This window comes from Rhea pennata, chromosome 15, assembly GCF_028389875.1.
Source record: "Rhea pennata isolate bPtePen1 chromosome 15, bPtePen1.pri, whole genome shotgun sequence".
Lineage (NCBI taxonomy): Eukaryota > Metazoa > Chordata > Aves > Rheiformes > Rheidae > Rhea > Rhea pennata.
This window is the reverse complement of record NC_084677.1, coordinates 18583626-18600783: the sequence shown is the minus strand read 5'-3', so window position 1 is coordinate 18600783 and position 17158 is coordinate 18583626. Positions and strand designations below refer to the sequence as shown.

At 44.3% G+C, this 17158-nt stretch overlaps 1 protein-coding gene across 2 annotated transcripts in view; it reads right to left on the bottom strand.

The window, feature by feature from the left end:
* Positions 1-8087: 8087 nt before the first annotated feature.
* GRID2IP (Grid2 interacting protein) overlaps positions 8088-17158 on the bottom strand; it is a 55286-nt gene continuing 46215 nt past the window's right edge. For both annotated transcript variants that reach the window (XM_062588155.1, XM_062588156.1), the window contains 8 exons: positions 16250-16327; positions 15049-15245; positions 14319-14474; positions 11922-12008; positions 11186-11315; positions 9493-9611; positions 8849-9013; positions 8088-8159 (listed from right to left, as the gene is read on the bottom strand). In XM_062588155.1, the coding sequence (XP_062444139.1) occupies positions 8088-8159; positions 8849-9013; positions 9493-9611; positions 11186-11315; positions 11922-12008; positions 14319-14474; positions 15049-15245; positions 16250-16327 (1004 nt within the window). The remainder of the gene's footprint in view (positions 8160-8848; positions 9014-9492; positions 9612-11185; positions 11316-11921; positions 12009-14318; positions 14475-15048; positions 15246-16249; positions 16328-17158) is intronic.

The following is a 17158-nucleotide window of genomic DNA, read 5'->3' as shown; positions in this document are numbered from 1 at the left end:
GGAAGCTGTCAGCAGTCAGGTTAACTGTGGATTGGTTAGATTTCTTTTGACTTGGATAATTGTCCAGCTGGCAGAGAAGTGGGTGCATTAGAAAGAAGATGTAAATAGCTGAAATAGCCAAAGGAAGTGACTGGGAAGTGGCATACCAGAGGGATCCTGCTGGAAATCCAGCATCCTTCAGCATGGTGGTACTCTCAGTGTGCAGGGAGCGCAAGAGCAGCCCTGCTATGGAGGATGGGAATAGGTGATCTGAGGAGCCTGTAGCTCTCAGTGCAGCAGCATTGCCTGGATGAGAAGCTACTACTGCAAAAGTGCCAGTGAAGAGCTGTCAAGATGTAAGTACATGAGAACTGTTCCAGGAGTCAGTGGAATTTTTTTCTCTTGCCATATTAAGTACTGGAGCCTGGGTACAGAGAGTGTTTGAATTTCCTCAAGTAAGTCTGACTTCCTGGCAAGCAGACACTGCCCTCTCTACTCCCTTATCAAGGACACAGAATGGCAGCATGTCACCAAGCAGAGAGGCAGACGTACCCTCTGCAGTGCTGGAGTGAGCCTGGAGGCACCAGAGATGAGCAGCAGATATCACTGATACACAGTACAGCAATAACTGGACTGGCACAAACTCGCAGAAGACTGCCTGTGCTTAATCTGATGTTCCCATCTACTCAGAAGTCTTCAGAGGCATTTTCTGAAGGCAAGATACTCATTTGTTTCACACATAAATAAAAGCTCATTTTCTTTTCAGAAATGCTTAATGGGGAAAGTGACACCACTGAGTGAACAATCCCTGCAAGAGCTCTCTGGACCCTTTCAAGGTTCCCTGTAGTGTAAATCTGTTGCTTTTTGGAAGAAGAGGGTAGGATAAAGCCCGTGCAAGGAGGCTGGTCGGGTATGTGAACTGATATAGTTTCTCCTCTTTTTTTTCCTCCTCCTTCCTTTCCTCATCCAGGCTATACCTTGCTTTGAAAGCAAAATGTGCTAAATGGCAGTAGTGGGGAGTTCCAAGGCAGAAATGGTTTAACATGGGCAAACAGTGGCCTCAAACAGCCAGCCTATGGCATGATGGTGGCCTTTGGAGGTCACACGGGGATCCCTGTGATCCAGCACCTCAATGCCCTGCTCTCTAACTAAACAGTGAAAAGATATAAAAAGTTCTTTCTCTTACCCTGCAAATCAAGGAGACCGTTCCTTTGAGCAGGGCAGGCCTTCCTCTCCCAAGGCTCAGTGCTGCCTTACAGTTAACTCAGATCTGGGCTTTCATACAGTCATTTCCAAGACAGCCAGGCCATTTGCTGTTCCTTGGTCCCTTGTCATGCATACGCAGCTGGTCAGGTCCTTTGGCCTCTATTGCACTTGAAAGGTCACTCTTATAAGATCCCTCCCTCAAAAGGTTGGAAGCATCAAATGAAAAAAGGTGGGGCGAGAGAAGGCTATGTGGTAACTTGCCCTGCCTGACCCATAACAGAGGGAGTGTGTGTCCTGCACCGGAATTCAGCTCCCTGCTATTGATGGTCTGATCACTGTGCTGTGAAACTTGGAAGAGAGGAGGAGTCAAACAAGTTCTTCCTCTGAACATCCAGCACTCTCAACAAAGCACAGACTGAAACCACCACCTTGCTTTTTGGTTATGTGTTTCACAATTTCAGCTGGCTTCACCCATCTGTTAATATATTAAATTACAGTTTTGACCAGCAACTGAAAGCTGTGCTTAACTTACCTGTTGCCTAAAGAATTGCCTGAAGTGCAACTAATTATACTTGTACATCAGTGACAATGCTATGTACTTAACACCTAGATGTGAGAAAAAAAAAACAAGAGAACTGATTCGTAAAAGCTAGCCCAAAATCTTTGTATATTGAGGCAAAGTTATAAATGCTCTGGAGATTGAAATACAGAAATTTCATTCTGCTGAGCAACATTCAAAAGTTTTAGCATGTATCCCTCTAAAACACACTCCTCTAGTATATTCTCTGCCTGAAGGACTAGTACTGGATTCATGCCTTTACAGAAAGGCAAATTCAGGCAATAAGCAGTTTTCCAGTCCCATACAGTCCTGTTAGCTGTTTTCCACAGCTGGCAGATTGTATTCTGAGACATCAGTAACTTACGGCACAAATGCCAAAGATGATACACAGCCGTATTCTCGGTGATTGACAGTAGTGCCAGTACAGAGCTAGGACCTGGGAGTTGCATCTTGATGGAATATTTTCTGTGCCTTAGAAAGCCCCTGGATTCCGCTGATTTTTAATTCCTTGGGAATTTTTTTCTTGCAAGGATGCAAGCTACTGACAATCACATGGTCAGTAGTAGCTTACCTCTTTAAGAGGCAAAATAGCTTGGCTCTCGTTGAGTTTCTGCTGGCTCTAACTTGGAAAAGAAAAATGCAGTTTGGTGTGCCAGCATTGGGAAGCTTCTAACTCTTAACACCTCCTGCTTTCTCTTCTCTTGCTCTGATATTGCAATGTTACTTTTCATCCCAACACACTTTCTATATCACAGCCAATAGCCAGGTGTTTAGCACCTGCAATATAGTTATCACTATACACTACATATGCTCAGTCTCATATAAGATTCAGCCTTGTATACAGGAGTTGCTTTGTGTCTGTTCCTCTGAAATGCATGCAGATCTGGGGCAGAACACTACAGGCATTTGTTGTGCTCATCAATAAAGAAAGGAAATCTAGATAAAATTCCAAGACCTGAGGTGTGTCTATAGGTGCTTGTTAAAAATCTTTCTGCAGATTCCCCAGACATGGCAGTGAGACTGCCCATTAGAAAAAAAAAATAGTGAATTCTGCTGCTCCGATTTCAAATTCTATCTGTGCCATGCCCCAGTGGAAATTTTGACTGTTTTGTTAATTCAGCTCACAGCTCTGTCTCCCTTAGTTCCTGGCACAAACTGCAGTGCTTTCCCCGCCAGAGATTCTGAGGAAAGAACATCCGTGGCATTAAAATGAACCTGTTGAAGCCAGCCCTTTATCAATGGTCCTAGGAGAGACGGCAGCCCACGTGGGTATCTGGTAACCCATTGGATTTGTATCACTCTGTCTCTTAAACAAAATTTTTTAAAGCACTCCCAGTTCCTTTTACCTTCTAAAAACAACACCAGCTGTCAGGGATAAAACTCAGTCTAGAAGCAGAACTGAACCCACAAATCAACCAAGACCTCCCCAGACACAAGGTAGAAGCTGAAAGGGAACTTACTGTGTTCAGCTGGGTCTCATTCTGTTCACTTGCACTAGGCACCACCAAGCTTCTGCCAACTGACAGGCAGCTTAAATATTGCCAGAGAATCGGGGTTTGCCAACAGAGCTGTTAACAGTGTCACAAGGAATGAGAAGGAATATTTATAGTCAAAGTTAAACTAATTGCCCGAAGTTACTCTTTCAGTCCCCTACTCCTCTGTGAGAAGTGTATTATTTTCACTATCAGGGCTCATGGGTCAAATTCCAAAGAGTGCCATTCTCGTAAGCAATCTGCAGCTAAAGAAGGGACAAGTAACAATAAAAAAAGTTGATCCCCTCAAGCTGACATCAGAAGACATAGGGGGGAGCTGACAGCTAGTCCTGTGTATTAAGCCATATAAAGATTAACATTCATCATTGGGGTGAGGTTAGTAACTCATTTCTGAGTCTGTATTTAAATTCTAGAATTGGATCCCCTTCTGAGAACAGAAGGTTAGAGCTTTTGGCTTTGGCATCATCTGTCTGAAAAACCTTATAACCATTTACAGTAAAATAACATGCAGAAAATGCTAAAGAGGAACTTTTCAAAACAGCAAGAGACTGTGGCAGGAAGCAGTTCATATACATCTAAAATAAGGAGTGCAAATAACCTCATGGCAGCATGACCTGGGAACCCCTGAGTCTGTGAGCATTTGGCAGATAACCAGCTAGGAGGACTCTTGAACATGGGCACTATTCCATTTACAGGCCTAATCCATTTCCTGGTGGTGGAGATATAAATCAGAATTTTAATGTATGTAATTCCCTAAGGGCATGTTTTACTGATGAGTGAGTCCTCAGCTCTTCTGAAATGCCATGGTGAAAGTCTCAGTCAAAGAGGTAGAGCTGCCTGGGGGACGCACATCAAACACCTCTGGACATTCTTTGCAATGCCTGGGTTTTTCTTAGTGAATATGAGCTCCTTTCAACATTTAATGTTGAAACCAACTGCACTGATTTTACCAAGTTTTGTGAAGTTTTTCATTTCTCTTCAAATCTCAGCAGCTAGAATCAGAAATTTGTTTTTCACCATTACTTCTTAATTTTCTAGATTGACAATGGAAGCAATTTAAATATGTAAACAAAAATGCAGCCCAAAGCCTAAGAAACCAGAATGCAAAGTAGGAAAACCTGTAAGATTTGTAGTTTAATCTTACTGTTTCACACCCAGCTCACAATTCATATGGACATAACTAAAGGTCTTTGAATCTTATGATTGGAGATGCTTTAATTTGCTGTGCTAGAATTTGGAAACTCAGTTTTTTTTGTAAAATTGTGATAGAGCAATGCAGAACCTCAAGGCCTTCACATTCAGCATCCAGATGCCGTCTGCTAGCTCCCAGGCAATGCAGCCTTTTTGCTTACTTCCAGTCCCTCCAGTTTGAAGGTTAGACTTCTATTTGTCTCTTTGGCATCTTTCATGGCACCTGGAAAACAAATGCAGATCATGGCACTTCAAACCTTTTTCAAGATACTTAGAAGGCAGGTTTGGAGATGTCAGTCTGATATTATTTAATCCTAGCCAATCCACTTATTGGAGCTGTAATCATGTCTTTGCCATGACTTCACTACAGCTACTCATTTTCTTCTTGAGATTTTCCATTTCTTGCAGGAAAGATTGATAATCCTTCAGTATTCCCAAACGTTAAATGTAGCCTTAGGTTATCATGGTCTCTATTTTGCTGACACTTTGAGAGGATGGAACTAACATCTCTGAAGAGGAGGAGCCAAATCACAGCTATGTTCCCAATACTGATCATGGGGCTGCTTCATGAGTTATTATTTTCTTTTCAAGGACATGCTTTCCTGTGAACAGGTGGATGACCAAGGCTGAAGTATAAAATCTGTTAAGGACTGGCTGTACAAGACTAAAAAAAGAGATTCCAGACAGTACATTGGTTTTCTGGGGAAAAAAATATTTAATACTTGGAGTTATCAAGAAAGAATGAAACAACATGTGTGTTACTTGAACTGTGCTAACATGATGTAAAAAGCTGTGAAGGAGGCTTAGGTCATCATTCTTCTGGGAGTTTATAGTTTGCTGCAGCTGCACAGGCCATCAGTTGATAACTGTTGCTGGGGGACTGACCTAGAACGTGCTTCTGGGAGGTTTCACAGATGCACTAGACAGCTTGAATTCCCCAGGGGAGGCAGAAGAGCCAGGCTTTATCAACCAAAAACAGTTAAAGGAGTATTAGGAGAGATTCAAGCACTTTACATGTATGTGCCTGGTGAATTACTTCTATCCGTAACATTTTTGTTAACTCTGTTCAAAGTCATTCTACAGTTGGCTCTGCTGTGGCCTCCAGATAGGAACTACTGGTTGAGCATATGGCTATAAACAAGCTAAACTACAATCAGGAAATCTGATGCATGACGAGTCCCTATCTATCTTCTGTTAGTGCAAAGTGAGATAAATTGTTTCAGGGACATAAACTCAACTTCAGCCAAGAATTCCATTTCAAAAGGAAATAATTCACTGGCTCATGCACTCACTAAATATTCTCTTTTGAAGGCTGCAGAAAAATCCATACTATTTTAAGAATTTGCTGCTACAATTCATCATGCTAGCCTGAATGCTGATTCACAGGCAACATTTTTCAGAATTATGCAGTTATTTTCTCCATACCACCCAAAATTAAACAAGGTCAGATTCTGCATTTATCCCTTAGAGATGTAAGGCGCCAATATTAAAGTGGGCAGTCACAGAAGTACCAAATACAGAATTCCTTATACCTTCATTCTACAGCTGTTGTACAAAGAATTTTTTTAATATAACATTGATTTACATGCAGTCAGGAGGCAGAAGGCAGTAGCTTTATTTTGGGACTAGCACATAGGCATTGGGTAGAGACTGAATTGTGACTATACATAGTCCCATTATCAAATAATATAACCATATCTCAGAAGTTCTGGTTCTTTGAAAATATTCACATAAAAATACCAAAGGGATTGGAGTTCTAACTATTTTGGAAAGTTACAACATGTAGCAAAATCTATATACAGCATTTTCACATTTTTAATGACAGTTTCAAAATAACCTCCAGTGGTTTAAATATTTAATGTATTTTTAGAAAAAAAAAATGAATGCAACATGAAACATACAAAACAGAAACTGGAGATGAGTATTCATTGTCCTATCACCACCATCAGTGGAGAGAAAAAACAGAGACAGACAGGGCTGGGCCTCCGATAACACAATGCTATAAACTACGTGGCACTTAAAGCTCTATAAACTGAAAATACTTGTGAAAATATTCTTCACTTTCTACAGCACAGTTTAAAAAAATATTGAAAACCAAAGATTTGATGGTCATAAGGTCTCCCATAAGTAATGCACCAGTTGGTGATTCTGCACTTTCAGCTGCAGTAAGAGAGCTTACTGTGCCATTAAAAGTGAAGGTTATCTAAGCTACGGCTTTGCTGGAGCACTTTCACAGCGTAGGATATTTGAGCATGTCAGGTTTGAAAGGCAACAGATGCACTTTGCACAAAGTAATGCCTCACAATATTAACGTACTGCAATTTCACTGCCATAAAGCTCTTGGGGCACTGTGTCATCTCAAGGCGCGTGTACTGACCACAGAATGATGCTAGCCCTTTCATCCCAGAGGACATCTCAGAGAATTAAATTTATCTAAGTAATAATCAGGGGTCATTGAGAGATGGACGTGTATGCTTCTAGAGTTCCCTGGATATATTCAACAGGAAATAATGGTCAAATCATATATTATGTCAGATGGATTCCCTCAGGGATGAATGAAAGAGGGCACACGATACATTTCTCACTGGTCTCTGGCTGGCCTCAGAAGCTGTACTGCAGGTTTCAAAGGACTCGCATTAATGTTTAGACTACCAGTGGTTCTGTACTTTCCAAGGAGGCCGCAAAATACTTGGGGATTTATGCCTCCTGACAAGTTCAAGTAAGTCTAGTGCTGATGATGTTAGATTCTCAGTAAGATTTCAGTATCTGTCAGTTATTGCCACACCTTTAAGCAAAGCTGACAGCCAGGAAGGAATCTGAGCCTATTCTTATTCTCTAAAGCAACTGTGTAAAATCAGCTGGATCTGTGTGTGCGAACATGCAGACGTACCATAAAGTTATCTGCAATGTTGTTTGTCTTTCCATTGTCACTGGCCAACTATGGCAGGGGATTAGAACCTGTAGGATAATTCCTGCCCTCTCCACTCAGCCATTAAGGTCAGTGTAAAACTACAGCCCCACTTTACACTGCTAAAGGGCTCGGAGAAGTATCTGAGACTGGCTCATCAGCAGTTTTTCCTATGGGTGCCAAGGGGAGCTGGCGCTGATGGCAGCTTTTGTTCCCATGTGCTTCCTTCTTCACCTGACCTGCTCCTGATCCCTGTGGAGGCCACAGGTGTGATCCACTCCTGGCCTCTCAGGCTATTAACTGGAAGCAATGCCTGCCTGGGGGAGGCCTTGGGCTGTAGTCTGCAAGGAAAGGAAGACTGTGCCTAGCCACACAAGGGCTATGAGAATATGGAAAGGTCTCCAGTGATTGCTGGTGCCAGTTAGGTGTCTTCTGGAAATGCAGGAGAGTGGAGTTGTATCCAGTTGCATCTGAAATCCATAATTCAGTAATATGCAGGAGATGGAGGATACTAAGAAAGATGTTATCAAGACTAATAGAGTGTTTCCCTTCACGTGCCTGTGCCTCACCCTAGCATCCATCTGTGGCCTATCTGTGATGCCTTTTCAGTGTCCAAACTGCCCCTTCCCCTTGGTCCATGGTTCTGCTTAGTGCTAGCAGGTGACAGCAGCATATTTACAACCAAACTCAACAGGAGCAAATTGCACTTTGTTGGCAATAAATGGTTGCACCTCACATTGCCACAGGCCTATCACCAGGCAAGGGGGGAGGTCATCCTGGGGCTGCGCTGGCATTCACCAACCTGCACATCACTGAGTGCCCGCTGCAGGGAGAGAAAGGAACAACAGAAGAGGAGCATCAGGCAAAAGGCAGCTAGCATGGATAGCAAGGACATTTCAAAGGTACTAGCCACCAAGGATTTAATTCTCCCCTAAACTGCCCTATGCCATCATTTCTGAAATTAGCTAGTATTGAGATGTGCAGGCAAACAAGAGTGACCCTAATGTGATTATAAGGCAGAATCAGGTTTGGCTTCAGCTTCCCTTTATGGGAAATTTGTTGCTAGTGCAGGGGGCTGTGCTGAGAGCCCCACGGGCTGGACTCCTTAGTTAAGGCTGGGGTGCTTGGATGAGAACTGCATGGGCAGCTGCTTCATCAGCTGTTCTGCTGTAGCTGTGCTTCATTTCTGCCCCCAGGCTTTCCACTGGACACATTCATAAGACTCGCTGATGATTGCCATCTGCCTTGTAGTGCGGTGATGCAGCCCTCTTTAACCAAACACATTAGAGAGTAAAACCTTCTGTTTTACTCTCTGAGGTAAACCCTCATCTCAACCTCCTGCACCAGCCAGTCAATCTCACTGTGCATTAAAAAAATTGCATTTTACAGACATTCAGGTACATGTGCTTACTAAAAGTTCATCTCATTCCCATAGCTCACATGCAAGTAAAATACTTCACTAATCTTTAACATGAACCCCCTTGCTGGCTGGCTTTTAAAAATGCAACTCACCTCAAACTTGCTCATGAATTCTGCAAAAATGCCGAAGAAAGCTTCAGAAGTTGTCGCTTTAGAGTCTTCCCCAAAAAAGGACAACACCTTGCTGAAGTCTTCCATGGCTTTGTGCTGCAGATCATCCAGAGATCGCATGGCAGGTTGGGCACTCTCCAGAAAGGACTGAGAGAAATGGCTTAAGGGAAAACAGCCATACTGTGGATCCAGTACAGATTCTAATCACTTCTGCTTATATAAAAATAGCTGGATTTCACCTAAGGTCTAACTAAGGACCTGCTGCAAATGCAAACTAAATCCCTAAGGGAACCTGCTTTGCATGCACAGCTGTCTCTAAGAGCACCTTTTGTGGAAGGAAAGACAACTCTGAAAGTTTTGTGGAAAGAGGCATATGAACTGCTAGTCACCATTAAAGCCGTTTTCTTTGTTGGCTAAGATTGCGTGGAAGGTGGAGTTTTTCACCATGCTTTTCACCAGGTGCTGAGATGGTGCTTGTTACCAGCTGGACATAGGATTGCTACTTAAGGATAAATGTAACAGGGATAAATTTAACTAAATAATGTAACAGGGATAAATATAACTAAATGATTTTACTTGAAGGCAGTAAGTCATACTGGTGATGTGCCCCTTTTACAGAAGGATACAGTCATGACAATTGCAAATCTGTCCTCTGCAGTAGCTGGCATGTTGCGACAGGCCATCTGTATGTCACTGACGGTGGTGTGAAGGTCATTAAGGTCTGCTGTTAATGTTCTCTGATTCACTAAATAGGAAGAGAGGATTCAACAGTGTTATTGAGTCTTAACTCTGATGTTTTTGCTGTTGTTAAACTGGGGCAACAAGCTCAGGCCATCATTCAGGGTAGTTCAGGCTACCTGAGATGTGCATGTCCCTCTACGCCTTGCTCTACATGGCTCTGCACAGCATATCTGCATGGCATCCTGTGGGAGCTCTGAATCCAGGGCATGCTGAGACAACTAGACCTTCCTGCTGCCCTCTAGCAGCTGCCATGAGCTGCTGCTGGGCACTCAGGTGACATGTACCAAGAATCTCAAAAGGAGCTTGGGACTTGCCAAATACAAGGAGCATGCAGGATTCAATGGCACAAGGGCAGTTATGGACACACAGGTACTTTGACTTGGGAGGGGAACATAGTGAGTGTACTATGCAGGATGGTAAGACAAGGGGTAATATCCAGATGGCCTTCCATGACATCTAAAAATTCCGTATCTGCTTATCCTAGCACCAGCATTCAAGAGAATGATGAGCAGTTCAGACTGCTTGCTAGCTTGGGCTGTTAAGCCATAGCGTCTTCTACAGCCAATGGAGAAAGTGAATTGCAATGTCTGTTACGAGGATTTAGATTACATACTGCAGCTATGTCTCTCCATTGTCGATATGAGAGATAAGCTTCACAGCCATGGATAGCAAATAGCCTGAATATGGTCTGTAAGGTCTGAGATTGGATGTAAAGGAGTAAGAGTTTGCACAGCAATGAATATGCAGTCACAGAAGCATTATTTAAAGAAAAGTTAGGCCAAATTAAAAATGTAAACTAGGAAAGCTAGAGGTTTTAAGTCTCCTCACTGGAATTTTCTGCTTTATATAACCATTTTAAACACTAATTCCCAAGGGAATTATTCTTAAACAACAGGGCAGAGGAGAGTGCAAGGAGGGTGCAGCCCCATGGTCCACATTCAGCCAACTTGTGAATGTTGTGAATATCGTCAACACAAGTGGATGATAACCCCAAAGTCTATGTGACTTTTTTTATTGCAGCTAACCAAGTTGTACGGTCCTCACTCAGTGTGACTTGTCTGCAATTGGACTGTGAACTTATAGCATAGAAGGTGTGGTACACTGTATAACACACAGTATTACAAACAGTAATAATGCTGGCATCTACAGAGGTCAGGCGTGTACATCAAGGATGAAAGGAGATAGAGGCTGGGTGGAGCACACAGGCATTCTGCTGTCTTCATCATACTCTTCTATCATTTATTTGGACTCGCAAGGTATGTCTGAATTTCATAACCAGACTTTTTCAAGTTTGAAAAAAGGTTCAGAGACAAAGCCTTATCTAGACTCTCCCAGGTATGGCAGTGTGTTGTAGACGGGTGCTCCTGTGTCTGTCTAGAAGCAGACTTTCTAGCCCAGTCTGCTCATTCTACACCATTTCTCATTTGTTTGTGCTGCTGCCCCTCTCCTGCTAGTACCAGTATGGTGCAGTTCCTGACCAATTTTATAGCAGTACAAAACCAAGGGACAGTACAGAGAGGCAAAGAAATTCACTGGCCCCATGTGTTCCATATTCTCTAATGTTCTTTGTTCATTTACCTTTGGCGGCAAGCGGCACTGTAGGAAGATCCTTGGCAAAGCCCAGAAGTTCTGGGAAATGTTGGCTAAGTGATTTGGCAAGAATATGCAGGAAGGTGGATTTCCCATCAACAGTCTTAGTTGTGTTCAGCTATAGCAAAGCAAACAAGTAAGAAGATTCCTATGTTGAAGAGAGCGGGTTTTGCCAAGCATTCAGTTTGTCTATGGTTACCAAAATATACAGACACTCCTCCATTCTGCTTGGTTTACCCTGCATTTACATGCATGGCAATTCCCACCCACACTAGCTGGATTAATGTTTAAATAAGATGTTTAATGTTTACACAGCATGTTACACCCAGATTAGTGGCATTGTTCCTCCCTTCCCAAGCCTAGGAACCGTAACTCTATTTCCCACCTCCCAGGAATCCCTTCTTGCCTGTGTCCTGCCAGTACATACCTCAGCTACCCAAATGGGATAAAGACCCTCATTTTATCCCATCCCATGGCCACAATACCATTAGGTCTGGCCAGCCTAGCACCTGACTGTAAGTCTTAGATCCCAGCACAGTAATGCACTAGACTATCATTAGTGCCTCTCTGAAGTCAATCTTGTGATACAATCCCTAGGTTCCCACTGGTACCTCTCTCTGGGAACTACAGCATTCAGAAGCCCTTGTAGCTTGATAAATGGGTAACTTGGAGCTCCTGGAATTTGTGCCTGCTGCCCAAGAACAAACATGCTTCATCTCCTTACCTCAGTGAGAAAGTTGATTTTAAAGCCTGTTGTTTTGCTAGTCTTAGGCTGCCCATTGTTCAGATAGTTTCCCATCGCCAGCACAAACTGCAAAAAGAAACCTGTGTGAATGACTGCCAGTGACCTCCAGCACCTACCCTGTCTCCCATCTCCCTTCTCCTCTTGTACTTGCTTTGGGATCACAGAAACCTACTAAGAATGCAGTAGGAACAGAGATAAAAAGCTTCCATCCACAGTAAGCTGTGAAAGTACCCTCCTTTCCGTGTCAGGTCAGTTCTGCTAAGGGCTATGGTACACATGCTCATAGAACATCATAGTAAGAACTTAATAATTCATTCAATGTGTTAGCTGGATGAAACTTCCTCTGGTTCTGTGCACACTGTTCATCCTATCTCACCCATACAGGATCCATACAGGATCATAGCACCCTGGGAGGACTAGAGCTGCTAATGTGCCCATCAGCATGGCAGCCCTAGGGCACAACAACATGTGTCTGATGGGGCAGACCATTCTCCTCTCTGGCAGCATCAAGCCGTCAGTTCCCAGGGTGCCATGTGCTCCTCCTGTAAGAAGTCTGCGCTAAACTCTCATCAGCAAACCCATATACTTCCAGCTACAGGAACTGGTCCTCATCCAACTCCTTCTGTTATATATCTTCAGATGGGGCTAGAAAGCATACTGTATTTGCCATCTACAAATCCAAATTTCCAAAGACCTTATAAGAGGACATTTGGATGCTTCCATGTGAGGCTAACTTTAATGCTGCCCAGGAGTCTTCTCCCCTCTCCTGCAGCAGTCCAGGAGAAGGTCTCTGCTACAGAGAGCTGCGGGAGAACTGCATGGTCAGAGTGGCCTGGAACATCATGACTCACATTGAATCAGCTCCCCTGCCACTTTCAGACTTGACTATGCAGATACCCATGCTTTGTTAAAAATGTAAGGAGGAATTCTGTCTTGTGTTACAGTCTTAGGCTCTGGGTATGCTCAGTTTGATTTTGCCTTTTTATTTCTGAACAATTTCCCTTTCAGGACCAGGACTAAGTCTCTGGGTGCACTCTGAGATCTCCCTGCCTGTAGGATAAGGACTCTCCAGCTGAGCAGTATGTAGAGAACCTAAACTCTCCAGGTCCAAAAGCCTTTTTTAGCTTTTATGTGGCGATTTTTAAGGTATTCTTTTTAAAGGAAGACAGTAATCCAGAGCTATGTTTTCCCCTGCAGATTTATCTGATTCTTTATGCTGTGGCTTGTAGCATTTGAGGTATAGGACTCTCAGGCTGAACTTTCTGGAAGGGACTCCTGGTTTCCCTCACCTGAGAAAGGCTAGCTGTGCCTGGTGAAGAACAGAGAGACCTCAGAATCTGCCCTGACAAGAGGCCAGAGAGAGTCTCTCTGCTTGAATTTCATCTTGGGGCTCAGTGAATTTCTGCTAAATGCAAGTTAATGTGTAGCTAACATCGCCTCCAAAGCACTTAACTAGATGTTATTGGGTTACTGGTCAGAAGCCATTGTGGTGTTTCATCTCTCATCTGGAAACGTCTTTTGTCACATCATGTTCTTATTTATCCCACCTGCTTTTTTTTTAAAGCAAAACCAAATGAATTGAAATTAACTTGGTAGGAATCATCTAAGCAGAATCAGAGGGCAGCTTCAACCAGCTAGAGTGAAGTCATTCTTTTCAGCATGTGTGGTGCCCCTCTCTGCACTGCACGTCTCCGACCTCAGGACCTCCAGAAGGCACCTCCTCACAAAGTGAGTGGCACAGTACGGGGATCCCTGCCCTGCGCTGGCGAACAGCTAGTATAAGCACACTGCCGTACAGTGGCTAGCCTGGGCTACATGCACTGCTGCCTGCTCACACAAAGCATACTGTCTCAGCATCAGCATAGTATTATACCACTTCTGGCCCCAGAGCAGGCTTGAATGACAGCAGCTCAGATTTGCCTGCATGTTCTGTATTGTACCACAAGTGTACATGCAGACACAGTGACTGGGCAAAACTCCCATCCTCAGGCAGCTAAAGATAACAGAGCCTTTTCCACTGCAGCTAAGGGAAAGTCTCCTTGGTCTTTGTGAACAGTTTACAGCCTGTGAAACACATTTGGGCAGTCTGGTTTCTGGGCTGCTGTGTGATCAGTTTGTTGGAACTGCACATTCTGCTGCAGGGTTACTGGCTGGCTGTGCAAACTCTGCCTGTTGCCAGGGTTCATACAAGCTAAAATAGAGTTAGCTATCAAGGGAAAGAAGTTGTGGCTGTGCTGGATCAGGAAGAGGCCAGAGGACAGTCATGGGGTTAGAGCAGCACTTAGGGCTCCACCAAACTGCCTTGCTGCTTGCAAGCTCCCCGATGGACACTGGAGGCCCCCAGTGGCTATCACCAGGAATAGGGACTGTTCTGACCTCCAAGATTTTAGCCAGCTTCTTGCTGCTTTTCAACTCTAGAGAGGCCTTGCAGATACACTCATAGCTAGCCTTGATCTCCTCTGTCTTCTCCTGCAGAGTGCTCTTAAAATGTAGACTGCGCAGACGGGTCTTATATTCTGGTACTGATAACATCTGAGAACAAAAGAAGAGAAAATTACCACCATCAGCATTAACTGAGTCTTCTAAATCCTGTCTATCTGGTGTTCCCTGACAATTTTCCCTGCACTGGGAAGCAATATACACTTGTTTAGCACAGGTAACACAGCAAAGCAGCTGGCATTATCTGCTGCAGCATTAGCAGACTGCATCCAGTTTGTTGCCACAGGCAGAGAGAGGTTTTATGCCAATACCCACAAGTGACTTTGTCAACAGAAAGTAAGTCAGAATTGGACAAAATCACTCTTACCATGAAGTAAATATTGTGGTATGCTTGAGTTGTAAAACAGCTACTGCTGGGAGCTTCCCAAACACATGGCAGCTCCCAGACACCTCAGGCACCATCCCAAGCCTAGCTCAGAGGCAGACTGGACCAGTCCCACTGACTCTTCTCATCTCTGAACACACAACATACTAACAAGCAGATCAGAGTCCTGCTGACTGTCTCCTCTTTGCTGGTTTTCTTCCTCTACAACTCTCAGCAGCACATCCCAGAGACTGCATATCCAGGCCTCCTCACTCCCCAGAGTACATCACTGCATGCATTTACCTGTAACACAAACTGGTCTGGCTCACTCAGCTTGCTGGGGTTATCTTTGTAGTTCTGATACTGCTGGACTTCTTCCCCATCAGGGGCATATAGCAAGAGCTGCTTGATATGAGAAGGCTCCAGGCGGTCAGTCTCCATTGTCATGAGGATCTGGTGCAGCTCAACATGAGAGAGCTTGAGGTGGGCTATCAGGATGGCTGGAGGAGGAAGGAAGGCATATCACTTGGGAGAAGGGGAGGACCAGACTCCAGGGGCTGGCTATATTGAGGCAGGCTGCCTGACAAAAGAGTGCCAGGAAGGGAAGCTCTGAATCGCTCCACAGTGCAAGAGGGATATGGATTTCTCCATCTGCCCACTGTCAGCCTGTGAAGATGAAGGGCTTTTCACTCCCGGAGGCCTCATGACCTCTGCATAATCTGCAAGGGGGTTCTGAGGAGTCACTCTGGTCCTGCAGCGACTGGCCAGGACATTGCATCATTTTGCATATGCACCACCAACCCACATCAGGTGTAAAAGCTCTCAGGCCCTCCCTAACTGGGCTCCGCTGGAAACTGTCGCTGAGCTTGGAGATGCTACAACTAAGTCTGTTGTGCTCAGAGTGTATTTGAGTAACTGTGTTGGATAAAGAACGGGTCAACAGAGAGCAACAGAACATGTCTAAGAGAGGAGAACTTCAGGGTCAGGAACTGGAAAGTCTAAACCCCATCTGCTTCCAGCCTGCCTTACCTTAGACAGGTTCAGAAGAAATGGTTGACAAAGCCTGGGAAGGATTCCCAGAACCTCCTTCTCTGCCTTTCTAAGCAGGCCAGGAGAGTCAGGCTCTCTACAGGATCCTATCAGGCCCTCTCATCCCTTTATACCTACCAGAAGCACATCCTTGAGAAACTGCAATGACCTTTTCCTTAATGGCTTTGGGGCTGGCCCACACACCAGTCACTGCCCTGTGTCACTGAGCAAGCTCTTTCCCTTCTCCCTTTTCAGGCTAATGAGTCACATCCCATCTCAATCCATTTTTAAAGCTTTCTCTCTGGTCAAGGCTGACTCACAGACAAAGAGGAACACTCTGGCAATGGATGCTTCTGGGCTACAAGAACAGCCCAGATAAGAAAAGGCCTCTTTCCTTTTACCTTTCCAGTTCTCTACATCCCTGGACCATCTCTGGGTCCATTTTGAGCGTACGTTCACTGTGATATTTACTTACATGTGTTGTAAGCCTTTTTGTGGGACAAAATTTCAACCACGTCTTTCTTTTTAAAGGATTCAGGCATGAGATTTGGTTCTGGAAGAGAAACTGAAAGATTTAATCATGGGTAAGGACAGGCTCAGCCGACTCCAGCAAGAAGAAAACTGTGCTGAAAACAGTGAACTCATGAATGAGAGAGAGAACTGATGCTTTGCACACAGCAATGGCTCCGGGAATCCTTGAATTCTGAGATTCAAAGATCTCCTGAATGGAAGACTCAGTTGGAGCTGAAAAAGGTAAAACAAGAGGTAAAATACACAGACAATCCTAGATTACCCAGAAACATCTCTAACAAAGACAGCCCCTGAGAACAAACCCATTTCATCCCACTTCCACTGTCAAATCCCATTTGCATCTTCCTATGCTAGCATTCCCTGCTTAGCTCTGCCAGTGTATGCCATCTGGTATCAGGTTCATTTCAGGTCAACTCAGTCATCCCATTCACATTTTACTTTTCTGAGTAAAAATGAGGCAGCAGAGTTTGCCCTTCTGGTTGGTTTCACTTCCTCTCCTGTCCAAACGATGCTGTGCACTCACATCACTGCCAAACAGCCCATCCCTCCCTCAGCACATGTAAACAAGTGTGCTCATAGATCTGTCACTCGTTCTGGTCAGCTCTGCTGTGGAGGCTGATCTCAGCTCCCACACCTCCCTCCAGACAGCGTGTGGAACAGGCCAGGAGTGCCCCTGACCACCACCCATCCCTCAGTGTGGTTAGACTGGCCACCATTGTTTGGCAGCACAGACTGGACTCATCCTCTGAGTTTGTTCCCAGTGGAACAACCAAGTTGCTGTATCTACAGGAAGGCCCAGATTTAAGAGCTATAGGACAGAGTGGTCCCAACATACTACCAAACTGAGGGTGTG